The 13,274-nt window shown below is 43.3% G+C and overlaps 1 protein-coding gene and 1 long non-coding RNA gene across 4 annotated transcripts in view; one reads left to right on the top strand and one right to left on the bottom strand.

The window, feature by feature from the left end:
* LOC135091756 (uncharacterized) overlaps window positions 1-8,489 on the top strand; it is a 42,882-nt gene extending 34,393 nt beyond the window's left edge. The window contains exons 2-3 of the long non-coding RNA XR_010262639.1: window positions 6,642-6,832; window positions 8,351-8,489. This is a non-coding gene — a long non-coding RNA (uncharacterized LOC135091756). The remainder of the gene's footprint in view (window positions 1-6,641; window positions 6,833-8,350) is intronic.
* Window positions 8,236-13,274, bottom strand: part of LOC135091754 (uncharacterized) — a 52,956-nt gene continuing 47,917 nt past the window's right edge. For 2 of the 3 annotated variants that reach the window (XR_010262635.1, XR_010262637.1), the window contains exon 9: window positions 8,236-8,639. Coding sequence is in view for 1 of the 3 variants with exons in the window: in XM_063989687.1 (XP_063845757.1) it covers window positions 13,024-13,172 (149 nt within the window). In the remaining 2 variants the exon portion in view is untranslated. Of the gene's footprint in view, window positions 8,640-9,266; window positions 9,427-9,644; window positions 9,773-10,073; window positions 10,239-10,981; window positions 11,108-12,460; window positions 12,625-12,969; window positions 13,173-13,274 lie in introns of all 3 variants that reach the window. The other variant, XM_063989687.1, reaches the window with a different exon arrangement.

Genomic DNA, 13,274 nt, shown 5'->3' with positions numbered 1-13,274 from the left:
TTTGTGACGACTCTGCCTTATCTCGATTTGTGCATCGCGCTGTGTCTTATCTTGCATCAGAAGTTTGTGTGTGATACCGTAAGTGTGTTTAGGGAAAGAGAAAGAGAGAGAGAGAGAGAGAGACGCGATGATGGAAGAGGTCATGGCTGGGGGAGTGGGAGAGAGAGAGGCGTGGGATGGGAATGCAATGGGAGAGCTGATATGTAAGAAATAATGGTTAATGGTGTGTGAGTGAAGGAGGAGATGAAGGAGAAGGAGAAGGAGGAAGAGCAAGATTGTGGAGAGGGTGAAGGTTGAGAAGGACTGTGGAGGATAGTTGTAAGAGGTGGAGGAGAGAATGGGAGATGAGTGTATAAGGTGGAGAAGGATGGAGAATAACTATGAGAGGTAGAGAAGAGTGAGAGATAAGTTTGAAAGGTGGAAAATCAGGTGGAGGAGAGTGAAAGAAGAGTTTGTGAGAGGGAGGAGAGAGAAGGATAAATATAAGAGGTGGAAAAGAGTGGAGGACTCGTTTAAGACATGGAGGAGGTGGAAGATGAGTACAAGACGTGGAGGAGAATTGGAGAGATGAGTGAACGAGTAGCGGAGGCCGTAGGAGGTACGTAAGAGGCAGGAGGAATGACTTTGTAATGTAGAAGAAGAGAGGAAGGAGAGAGTAAGGAGTTCTCGGGAGCGCCTTGCAAGATAAACTCCAGGGAATCCTCAGCGGCAGTAACTCGACTCAAGCCTTCCTAACGGAGAGTCCAGAGGCAGAGAAGTGACACCCATTAACCGCTTGTGATAACTCAGACCCCGCTTGAAATATCTTACGCTTTTCTACTCGTTCATGATAAGAGGTACTGTGTGTGTGTGTGTGTGTGTGTGTGTGTGTGTGTGTGTGTGTGTTAAAAGCTATTTTCCTCCTACTCCTATCCTTCCTTCCTCCTCCCCCTCCTCCTCCTCCTCCTCCTCCTCCTCCTCCTCCTCCTCCTCCTCCTCTTCCTACTCCTACTCCCACGACAACCAGCCAATCTTTTCTTCTTAATTCTTTCTTTTCTGCTCTCCTCCCGCGGGACTTTGCGCCTTATTGGACAGGATAAAAAACTCCGAATATATTAATACTCAAGACAATCATAGAATTCCCTGGGAGGCTTTCGTGTTCGCGGCGCGGGAGTGGAGGCAGAGATAGACAGATAGACAGATAGATGGATGAATGCAGTCTAACACTCATCCTTGCAGTAAAGCGCACACACACACACACACACACACACACACACACACACACACACACACACACACACACACACACACACACACACACACATACACACAGAAGCAGAAAAATAGAGTTAATATAAGCAGGTTTATGATATCTGAGCGAGTGGAGATACAAAAAAATAAATAGACATATATAGATAGATAGATATATAGACAGACAGATAGATAAATAGATGAATTGATAGATAAATAGAGAGATGTATTCAAACTATGGATTAAAACACACATAAACACAGAAATAGAGTTAATACCTATCCATTTGCCTTCCATAATGACTAATCTACACTACCCATAGTCAGTTTGTATTTACGTGGCAGAAAAAAATACCTAAACATCCTGACTACAACAAGCCCTCGACTAGATTCCCTCCCGCACTTCTCCACAGCCTGAAGCACAAAAGAAGCTGAATTTCCAAGGATGCTGGAGAGCTGGAATAGAGTGAGCGAGTGCAGGCGGGCTGGCGGACGGGCGGGCAGGCGGGCGGACGGGCGGGCGGGCAAGCGGGCGGGCAGCTCCAGTGTAAATCTTATGAAACTCACGGATGGCGGGAGATAAAGGGGATTAAAAAGATCCATGGAAGGTTTTGATATGAGGCGAGAAATTTATGACCCCGCCCGACCCGCCCCCGCCCGACCCGCCCCCGCCAGATCCCTTGGGGTGAGTGATGGCGGGGCGTGGCGGCGGCGGAGGAGGCACCCACTCCCTCTCTCCCTCTCTCCCTCTCCCTCCTGCCCCCTTTCTTCCCAAAGTGAAGTAGGGTTCATTTTCCACCATATATAACGAAGGGATGGATGGAGGAAACTCGGTGCCTCGTTCTCGTGTCCTCGTTTTTTGTGGTTTTGTTTTGTTTTATTCATTTATTATTTTTCTCGTTCTTTCTAGTCTTTATTTTTCTTCGTGCGTGTTTTTTTTTCTAGTTTATATTTTTCTTGTGTTCTCGTCTTTGTTTGTTTGTTTGTTTGTTTGTTTGTTTGTTTGTTTGTTTCTATCTGTATCATATTGTTTGCTGTTTATTTCTGAGTCTTAGAAGAAGGAGAAGGAGGAAGAAGAAGAAAAAGGTTAAAAAAAAACAAAATAACAAACGATAACACAAATATGGAAAATATAAGGAACACACACACACACACACACACACACACACACACACACACACACACACACACACACACACACACACACACACACACGCGTATCCATCCACATGAGAATCGTAATAATAACAAGGGTGAGTTACAGGGACTCCCAACAACAGGCTGACAACGTATGTATTGAAACTCACTGATTAAAAATGGCAGTCACTGATTGCTTTTTATATACTATGGAAGAGGAGGAGGAGGAGGAGGAGGAGGAGGAGGAGGAAGGGGAATTAAAAAAAAAAACTATAATACTTATAATAAAACCCTCAATGAACTCGTAAGAAGCTTCCTTTCCAATATGACAAACTTCTTTTTTTCTCCCTTTTTTTTTCTTTTAGGTTATCGAAAAGTTGAAAGACGTGATTTCAAATTTTCTGTCGAATTACCTGTCTGGGATTTAACAACCTGCAGGAAGAGGAGGAGGGGGAGGAGGGGAAGGAAGAGGAGGAGGAGGTGGTAGAACTGGAGGAGAGCAAGGCAATGAGAGAGGAGGAGGAGAGAGAGGAGGTGGGATGGAGAGTGGGAGAAGGAGGAGGAGGAGGAGGAGAAATGATAGAGCGAAGAGAAACTTGATGGAGACGCGGAAAGAAGATGGAGGAGAGAGAGAGAGAGAGAGAGAGAGAGAGAGAGAGAGAGAGAGAGAGAGAGAGAGAGAGAATAATTTCCAAAAAAAAACACTAATTTGAAGCAAGGGAGAACACAGGAAGACAAGCACAGCAGCAACATGAGGTGAAGAGAACAAGGAAGCGTGTAGGAAAATGAAAATACAAGAGAGAAGATAGAATGAGAGGATAAGACACACACACAAACCAACTAATTTCCAGAACACGGAAGAACAAGAAAGACAACAAGAACAACAGCAGCAACAGCACAAGGAGGACGCGAGGACAAGCTAGCGACTAGGAAAGTGAAAATGACAACAAGGGTTAATATCCTATACACTTGGTTGTCGTTCATCACCCTTAACAACCCACTCCCAAGGCAGTAACGACCTGGCTGCCTTGTTCCCCTTGACTTGTGTGGCAGACTTGAAACACGCGGCGCCTGTTCTCCTCCGCTTATTAAATTCTTCTTTTGGAAACGCCTTACCCGTAAATTCAGCAACGTGCGTGTGTGTGCGTGTGTGTGTGTGTGTGCGTGTGTGTGTGTGTGTGTGTGTGTGTGTTGCGTGCGCTTTCCGTCTCTCTTGCCTACTCATCTTCATTCTGCCTGTTTCTCTTTTCTCTTTCTCGCTGTCTCTCTCTCTCTCTCTCTCTCTCTCTCTCTCTCTCTCTCTCTCTCTCTCTCTCTCTCTCTCTCTCTCTCTCTCTCTCTCATAACCGTTCAACCTCTTCCTCCTTCTCCTCCTCCTCCTCCTCCTCCTCCTTCAACGTCGCTTTCAGGATCTGGTTGCAGTTGTTATTTGCTTGCCATAAAAGGTTCCGTCTGGTTGATGATGGCTGAACACACACGAGGGAAAAGACCGATCGAATCTTGAGTTACACACACACACACACAAACACACACACACACACACTCCAGTTTCCGCTGTTTCCTCTCCTCCCCCCTCCAACTTTTTTTTTTTTTTACGTCAAAGACAAACAAGAGTATTATTTGCCCCGCCAGACCGACGCCAGTGTGTGTGTGTGTGTGTGTGTGTGCGTGTGTGTGTGTGTGTTGGCTTTGTTACTTACCTGTGTTACGTTTTTTAATCAATTTTATCGTTTGGATTAATCTGTTGCTGTCCGTTCCTGTAGTATTCTTAGTCATGTTAGTTAATTTTCAAGTATCTCAATCGTAAGCTTCATATTTCGAACCATATTCTGAAACACTACTTCCAAAAGGCTCTAATTGAAGTGACACGGGTTTTTAAAGAGTGTTCATACTGTTGTAGTGACAGATTAACAACATTTTTTCATTATAAGAGGAGAATCACTCTTGAGAACCTGACTGATCATCTCTGTGGCGTTTGAAAATAGTCGTGATGAAAGAGCAGAATACGATCCTTCATTGCGTCATCATCTTCAGCAGTCTTCGTTGTCAGAGTTACCCTCTCCAATATTTTCATCGCCGTCTTTCCCAACAGCATCATTACCCTCATTATCTTTCAAATATGTCCTCCATTAACAACGCTTCACCAATTGGGGGTAATAACATCCTACTTGTTCACAAATCCCAGGTATTCCAAGGTAAATTTAGCTTATATACGTATTACTGCCACTCTAAGGTAAAACTTAATGATAAACTAATAATGTCTTCTTCACGTGTCCCAGATAAACCTAACCCACTTCATTCTAACTTAACCTGACAATCTAAGTTGCATACATATCACAGGTGAACGTACCCAGCTGTGTTTGTGCGTGTGTCTATGTGTGTGAGAGAGTTTGTGTGTGTGTGTGTCTGTCCGTCTGTCCGTGTTTGTGCGTGTGTCTATGTGTGTGAGAGAGTTTGTGTGTGTGTGTGCCTGTCCGTCTGTCTGTCTGCTTGTCTCATTACTTGAATCAGCTGAAGGGATAGCGGGGGACAAGCGACATAAGCGATACGACCAGTGTAAGCGGACACGACACTAACGGAGAGGAATTACCGCACCAACGCAATTTCCCGCTGACGTTTGAGGATCGGCTCCCGGATCGCCTTGGTGGGACCCGATTATAAGAGACTCACTCGATTACCGGATCCGGATTAAGATTCTATCCGGCGTAACGTGATTATCGGCCGCCGTAATTACCGAAGGAGCTTAACGTGCTGGGTCAGAGTTCCTACCTTCCTTCCTGCCCTTCCCTCCTCCTTCCTTCCTTCCTTCCTGCCTTCCTGCGTTCCATCTTCTTTTCCTCTCATCATCTCTCCTTTTCTTCTCTCGTTCTCTGTCTTCCTTTCTCCTTTCTTCTTTCCTTCCTCTCATCTCCTTTCCTTCCCTCCTTTCTTCCTTTCTTCTTTCCTTTCTTTAATTATTTTGTCCTTCCCATGTTCTCTTCTCCCCTTCTTTCTTTCCTTTCTTTCTTCCTCTCATCCTCTCATCTACTTTCCTTACTTCGTCCCTTTCCCTTCTTCCTTGTTTCCTTGTTTTCCTCCTCTCATTTAATTTCCTTCCCACGTTCTCTTCCTTTCCCTTACCTTCCTCCAGTCTCTCGTTCTCTTCCTCTTCCTTACCTTTCCTCCTTCCCTCCTTCCTCCTTTCCATCCTTCCTCCGTTCCTCTTCCTTTTCATCTATTCCTTCCTTCTCTCCATTCCTCCAATGCATTTCTTTTCCTCTCATTCTCTCATGTTTCTCCTTCCTTCCTTCTCTTCTCCTCTCATCCTAATCTTCTTCCCTCCCTTTCTCAACAACAACAACAACAACAACAACAACAACAACGAAAGCGAGCAAGTCATAATGGTGAAACAAACGAAGACACGTTAAGCTGTTTCTCCTCTCTCTCTCTCTCTCTCTCTCTCTCTCTCTCTCTCTCTCTCTGACCCGCCCCGCCAGCCGCACAGCCTCCCGTGACCTCTTAGCCTCTCCAGCCTCGCCCGATGAAGGAGATAGCAAGGCTGACACTCTGAGCTATCGACTTGATCGCCGCAGGAAGGCAGGAGAGGAGAGGAAGACGAGGAGAGAACTTTGTGAGGGAGAGAAAAGGAGTAAAAGATCCGTGTGGGAGGGAGGGAGAGTGGGTGAGAGGGAGGAACATTGTGAGAAGTGGAGATAGGAGAAAAGTGAGGGGTGAGAGAAATGGGGGGTGCTGCTGTCTGTCTCTTTTTCTCTGTCTCTCTCTTCACGTTCTCTCTCTGTCCCTCCCCACACCTCCTCCTCCTTCAAATCACTCGGCGCTATTCATTGACTAACGAGATAATGTCGTACTCTAAGTTGAATTGTTCAGTCTTTTATTCCTTTTCGCTGTTTTAATTCTCTCGTCTTTCCTTTTTATATCGGTATTTTTTTTCGTTGTTGTTGTTGTTTTCTTCGTTAGTCTTTTAGCTGTGTTTAAGTTCTTGATCTGAGAGAGAGAGAGAGAGAGAGAGAGAGAGAGAGAGAGAGAGAGAGAGAGAGAGATGTGGGGGGAGGAATATGTAACTAGAATCTGAAGCAGTAGTTATCTATCATGCAAATCATTTTTCTTATTCCTACAATCAAATATCTTCCAAAAACTACATCTATCATATATTTTACCTCATTTGACTCACCTTATGTAGATCAACAAAATTTAATAGACGTACAAGTAAACGAGAACAAGAAAACGAGCGAGTGAACCAGATACATGAAGCTTCACCTCAGTGGAATGTTTCAGACCGCCACGCCACGTCAGCCCACAGTCTAGAATGGGCAGCAGCAGCAGGAGGAGGAGGTAGTGCAGCGCCTTGCCACGTCAGCGCCGCCGTCTGCATGCCTGAGGGAGTGCTGAGGGAGTCTAGGCTATATGCACGACCTCTCTAACTTGGGCCGAGAGGAGGCAACAAGGACAGCGCTCATGAATGCAAGGTACAGCCTCAGTGTGTTGTCTCTTGCCTTACCTGATTAGTGATAATTAGTGGTGGTTGTTGTGTGAGAATAGGTATTAGATGCTATGTAGTTGAGTCGGGTGCAGCCTCAGTGGTATCTAATAGTGATTATTAATAAAGTAATTAGTATTTTCTTTGCATCTCTATCTCTTCTTGGCAAAAAAAAAAAAAATACTCAATATTCTCCAACAAGCATGGGAACATATGGGAATGCGGTGTTTTGGATGGGGAATGCAGTGATGGTTAATTTAGTGATACAGAATCTAGGTATAAATCTTTATGTACCTCACCTGATACTTGTAACCTAACGAAGAACAAGAACCTTGATTGGTACCTGTACTAATTAAAGGTGATAGCAAATAAGAATTAAGTGATTAGTTACGTGATAATTGACGGTAGACAGTGATGGTTAAGTGTAAAATGAGCTGAGTAGTGAAGCAGTAAAGCATCGCGCCCCTCGGTAATTGCAATCAGATAGAGAAAAAAAAACGCAGATTTTACATTTTGTTTTTAGCGCAAAATTCCATGCATTAATACACGGCAGATGCTAGAAATTCCCCACACCTTAGAGTTAATTACCGCTGGCAAAACCACCGCATTCTGCATTAAAGAAAATTGTGCTTCAGCCTCCTTGTGTAGCGGAAACTCTGCTGTTCACCCGCATCTTGAACTATTATTGAACGAAATTTATTCTTTCATTACTTAATTTGATTTGGATATGTGACAGGGAGGATTTCTGCATTAGACTATTGAGGCAGTGTGGTGATGCGGAGCGGTGGGCGGGGCTTGGAATAATAGAGAAATGGATATTCTGGGCAGGGAGAACACGGAATTCTCACCCAATCGTAGTACTCCCTAACAAGAGGTTTTCTTTTTCTATCGGTCTACAGAACACGAAATTCTTAACGTCATAGATAGTCTTTTTACGTGTTATACTTCTCCAGAGGGAAAGGAAGTGAAAATATGAAGCACGTGCTCTCACACACACACACACACACACAACTTCAAACGTAGCTTTTTGCACATCGAGTGAAAAAAGTAATGACGCCGAGATGGTGACTGATATCATGTGGAGCACGAGAAAGAGACTGATTCTTAATGGCCTATTTAAAACTATTTTTCCCAAACCACTGACACACAGTCTTAATCTCTCTCTCTCTCTCTCTCTAAAATTACTGTATCAGTGGTTTGGGAAAGTTTTAAATGGGCCATCAAGAAGCCTGAAATCCTACTACATAGGTGGTATCTTCCTTATCCATATATAATATTCATCTTATTTTTAAGCGTCCCATTAAACTGACACTAATGTACTCTCTTCCTCACATGGACATACCATTGCAGTCTTCACTAAATCACATACAATTCATGGTGAAATTAAATAAATTTAATGTATAATTTGACCATTTAATCTTTAAACATACAAGGAGTTGAAGAATGCTTTTTATTCAATGAAGAAGACTTCATGTCCCAAGCAGTAACAACTGGTGTTTCCTTACAGGTGTGTGTATCTTCAATCAACGGGAGCAAGGAGGATCAAGACTGGCTAGTAAACTGGAAACGAAGGTCAAGAAGACATGTGTTCAGCAGCATCAATGGTAGAGTCCACTCACTGCACATCAAGAAGTACACAGCAGTAGTCCTCATGGACTTTGATGCCACAGCCTCCTGACTTGAAAGCCTCCTACAGCAGGCTTGCATGTGTTGGTTGTATCAAGTGCAGAAGTGAGCTTCTGCAGAATTTGCTGTTGCCATCACATGAATAAAGCCTTCCTTAAAAGCTGCACCACCTGGAAGACGTTTAAGTAAAATAAGTTTTTTTTTCTTTTATGGACAGAAGGGAAACCAGGTCCCTGGGTATGGGTGTAAAATTTAGTGGTAATTAGTACCAATTTTTTAAGGGCCAAGGGTGAAAGCAGGTCCCAGGGTGTGGGTGTAAAATTGTGGTAATTAGTAGTACCAAAAGAAAGTACCAGAAATTGGTAAAATGTTTTTTTTTTTTTATCATGGCAGGAAGAAAAGCAGGTAGTATCAGAGTAGAGAAAATAGACAAAGTTTGAGGTGTGATTTGCACAGAGGCCCCATCAGAGCGACGCTACAGTTGCTCTGATGGGGGGGCCTCTATGTGCAATTCACACCTTAAACTCAAGACCGATTTTCTGTACCTGAACCTGCTTTTCTTCCTGCCATAAAAAAAACCCACCTTACCAATTTCTGGTACTTTCTTCTGGTACTCGTAATTACCACAATTTTACACCCACACCCTGGGACCTATATTTTTTGGTATTTTCTACTAATTACCACCTACTTTTCTTAGTACTACTAATTACCACCAAATTTTATTATTTTCAATTTATAGTTTATTTTACGAGAATGTTTTTTGTACCATATCTGGACAATTTTCAAAACTAAATTACTTTATGTGAATCTTTTTGTTTCTTTCTTCCCCTGGAACTGAAGTTCCTTTACTTCCTGGATGGCAAAGATGATACACACACTGGGTGCAGTGATATCAGGTGGAAATGGACAGAGACAGGGTTCTTAGTGTCTTGATGCCAAACAGGAGGCAGTGAGCATCTGCAAAGAATAAATAGGATAAACAAAAATTGCTAGGGATCTGAATGGGACACCCAAGATTATACAGACAAGGCTAGATCTCTTCAATTAGTTGTGCATTAAAGCCCAGAAGCCTTGTTAAACTTTAATTATTAAAGCACCCTTGAAAAGCCTCACAATTTCCACTAAGCCTTTAAGAACACAAGCATACATCCTTCATAATCCTTAATCAGACTCACTTCACTCATCCCAGAGCCTCGTGAAACACACTGCTCCCAGGACGCACCAGGCATGCCTCCTCATCCGTCGCTACTTCAACTTGGCCCATCCTGCTATCTCACTCACGGACGCCGACTGTGGTCCTCACCTGCAGGCAAAAAGTACTCATTAAATCTATCCAAATAAAAGGCTATCAGGCTTAAACAAGTTCAGGATATTTTCTTTTACCATGTTTACCCTTTTAACCTGGGATATTTTTGCTGCTTTCCCTCCTGGCCAAGGTAAAAAAAAGTCAAAATAAATAAATAAAAAAATACGCCCCCTCCACTTTTTTTTGGTACTTTCTTAGTACTAATTACCACCAAATTTTATTATTTTCAATTAGATTTTTTTGGCAGTACCAGAAGTCCAATCATTGAATAACTTGTACAACACAAAAACTAAATTACTTTATCTGGATCTTTTTTCCTTTCTTCCCTTGGAACTGAATGATCCTTAACTTCCTTGATACTGGGGCTGGATGGCAAGGATGAAACACACTGGGTGGGGAGGAAAAGACAGGATTCTTAGTGTCTTGATGCCAGGCAGGACTGGCCCAGGCAGGTGGTGAGTATCTGCAAAGAATAAAAAGACTTAATAAAGTTGCTAGGGATCTGAATGGGTCTCCAAGATTATACAGACAAGGCTAGATCTCTTCAATTAGTTGTGCATTTTCCTCATCATCTGGAGAGGCAAATCTAAGTCTGTCTTAAGAAAAAAGTCATTTCTGTTCCATGATTATTGGGCTGAGGCTTTCAAAATGGTGTGTGATGCAGAACATTGGCCCAATCACCAGAAAAGTTTAAATATCCTAAAGTCTATATATGATGAAACTGATGACTTCTTACTCAGGGGGACTGGCCTCTTGTATTATGTAGCTAAAATGGTAGTTGACAATAGTTCTGAGTTAGGGAGTGACCACAATGGATCCCTAAGTAAGCTGAAAATATTACATAACTAAACACTAATATTTCCAGTAGTTATAAAAGTAAATGTAAGCCTTACTTCTTAAGAATGTTGTAATGTAACACCACCTGAACCTGCTAACCATTTCACACTCTCCTTGCTTCTGAACACCAAATATGTGACTATGTCATTCATATTCTTAGACACTTTGAACTTTAACAAAGACTTTTTTAAGGGCCATATTGTCAGGTTCTCAAGCATGTTTTACCATAAAAACCCAAAAGCTTTGTTAAACTATCACCTTAATTATTAAAGCACGCTTCAAAAGCCTCACAACTTCCACCATAACCTGCTGAATATCATAATAAAGATGTTAAGCCTTTAAGCATTCATAAACCTTCATCAGACTCACTTCACTCATCCCAGAGCCTCGTGAAACACACTGCTCCCAGGACACACCAGGCATGCCTTTCCATCCATCGCTACTGCAAGTTGGCACGGCCTGCTATCTCACACGGATGCCAACTGTGGTCCTCGGCTGCCGGCAAAAAGTACACATTAAACCTATCCAAATGCATGGCTACCAGACTTAAACAAGTTAAGGATATCACAAACAAGTAATGCAAGGATTATACACACTAAAAACTCAATATGCAATATAAACTTTGAGGAATTACACGAAAACTACAAAATCTTACCCGAGTCACCCACACCCAAGTACACAAGGACACTGCCAGCTACCACCACCACCACCAACCCATTTCACAAAATAGAACAGCACAAGGAACAGTGCAGAGTACCTAGTGAATCACACACCACTTGTTCTCTCGTCACCCTCAATCACTCCAGAACCCTGTACCCATGCAACCCATGTCTGCACACGCAGCACACATGGCAGAATGGACTAGACATTATTGCATTACTGTATACAAGTGAGAGAGAAATGGAAATGCAATGATAAACCACGATTTGATTCATGAGAACAGGTAATGAAGAAGCCAACCTATGGAGGAATAAGTTGTCTTTACATTCTCTCTCTCTCTCTCTCTCTCTCTCTCTCTCTCTCTCTCTCTCTCACCTATATCATTACTACTTCCATATTCACCACAAATCACAACCTCTTATCTAAAATAACACACAAAAATTGCAAACAAAACCTCTTTGCTCTCTCCACACTTTCATAAGCAGTAGAGATAATTAGTCACGGTATCATGGATCTTTCCCTTCCATTGCAGCCTAACCCACAAGATCAGAGTTTTAGACACTGAAACATTTAGAATGCATCCCAGCCTCTTGTCACACACACATAAGAACATAAAGGAAGCTGCAAGAAGTAGTGGCAGTATCTGAATGAAGCCTATCTATTTCCACCTATTTACTGAACACTAGTATACCCCACAGCCTCTCATCACACACACCATCATCACACTAACATATTGCCACACCTCACGAGGCTAGTGTTCTCTGGCCATGCAGCATCTAGCTACTTCCACTCCCCAGTCACCAGTCACCAGTGCAGCAATAGGGATAGGGAGGAGAGTGGCTAAGGGTTGGAAGCACCTCTCTTGCCTCTCAGTGCTCTGCTCCACTCTCACTCTTACTCTCACTCATGTGTTCCCAAACTTTTCCTTGTCTTATGTCAATCATTTTTAACAGGCTCTTTAATAAGGTAAAAGTTTTTAAGGGTGTTTTCTTGATCTAAATCATCTTTTAATAATAATGCTGCATTATTAATGACAACAATATCATGAGAACTGAAGTAATCATCTTCTGTCAACTTGAAAAAAGATATACCACTTAACATAACCTGAGAAACTTTTTATTATTATTATTATTATTTGCAAGTAGAAAGCTTCACAATGTATATCACCAGAAAACATAATTATATCACCTGAAAATGACAGCAGGGGTGCCTGAGCATGTACCCAGGTGACAGACTTGTCAGGGGCATGGTGGGCAGGGATGGTGAGGCTGTGGGCCCTGTCACCCTGCCCCTCTGCCAGCTCCTGCACGTACCACACATGTAGGGTATTGATGTCGCACCCTGTCAGCAGCCTGTGAGGGGAGATAAGAATGAGAGGGGGTTGGGTTAGAGTGAGGGGGTTTGTTAGGGTGAAATATTGTTCTGTAAGGTGGAAATTTGTTAGTTATGGTGCATTTAGGGTAAGAGAATGGTGTTTAGGGTGGGAAATAGTTGTCTCAGGTAAAGGTGTTACTTAGGATCTCCTTCACAACTGCTCTCTCTCTCTCTCTCTCTCTCTCTCTCTCTCTCTCTCTCTCTCTCTCTCTCTCTCTCCCCTATCCACCATTAGCCAGTCTCTCTCTCTCTCCCTCAGCCACACCCTCTTCCCTCCCTTTCTCTGCCTCAGCCACACCCTCTTCCCTTCCTCCCTCTCTCACCAGTGGTCTGTGGCCAGTACAGCAGACACCCAATTGTCAAGGTGGAGGGAATCCTTATGGGTAGGTGGAGGGAGCTTCTTCAAGTACTCCACCACCACCACCAGGCTCTTCCTGCTCCTCCAGTAGATCCCCAAGCTTGCCCATCAGCAGCTGTCCCTCCACCACAAACTCCAACTTGGGCAGGTCTCTTGAGGGATCCCAACCTGTGGATGTGGGATTAGGTTAGGCCAGGTTAGGTTAAGGTGTTCTGGTAAAACCTGGGGATTTTACCAGGGGATGGTGTGTGGAGGACAGGATAGGACAAG

Source organism: Scylla paramamosain, chromosome 38 (genome assembly GCF_035594125.1).
Source record: "Scylla paramamosain isolate STU-SP2022 chromosome 38, ASM3559412v1, whole genome shotgun sequence".
Lineage (NCBI taxonomy): Eukaryota > Metazoa > Arthropoda > Malacostraca > Decapoda > Portunidae > Scylla > Scylla paramamosain.
This window is presented reverse-complemented; position numbering and strand designations above follow the sequence as displayed.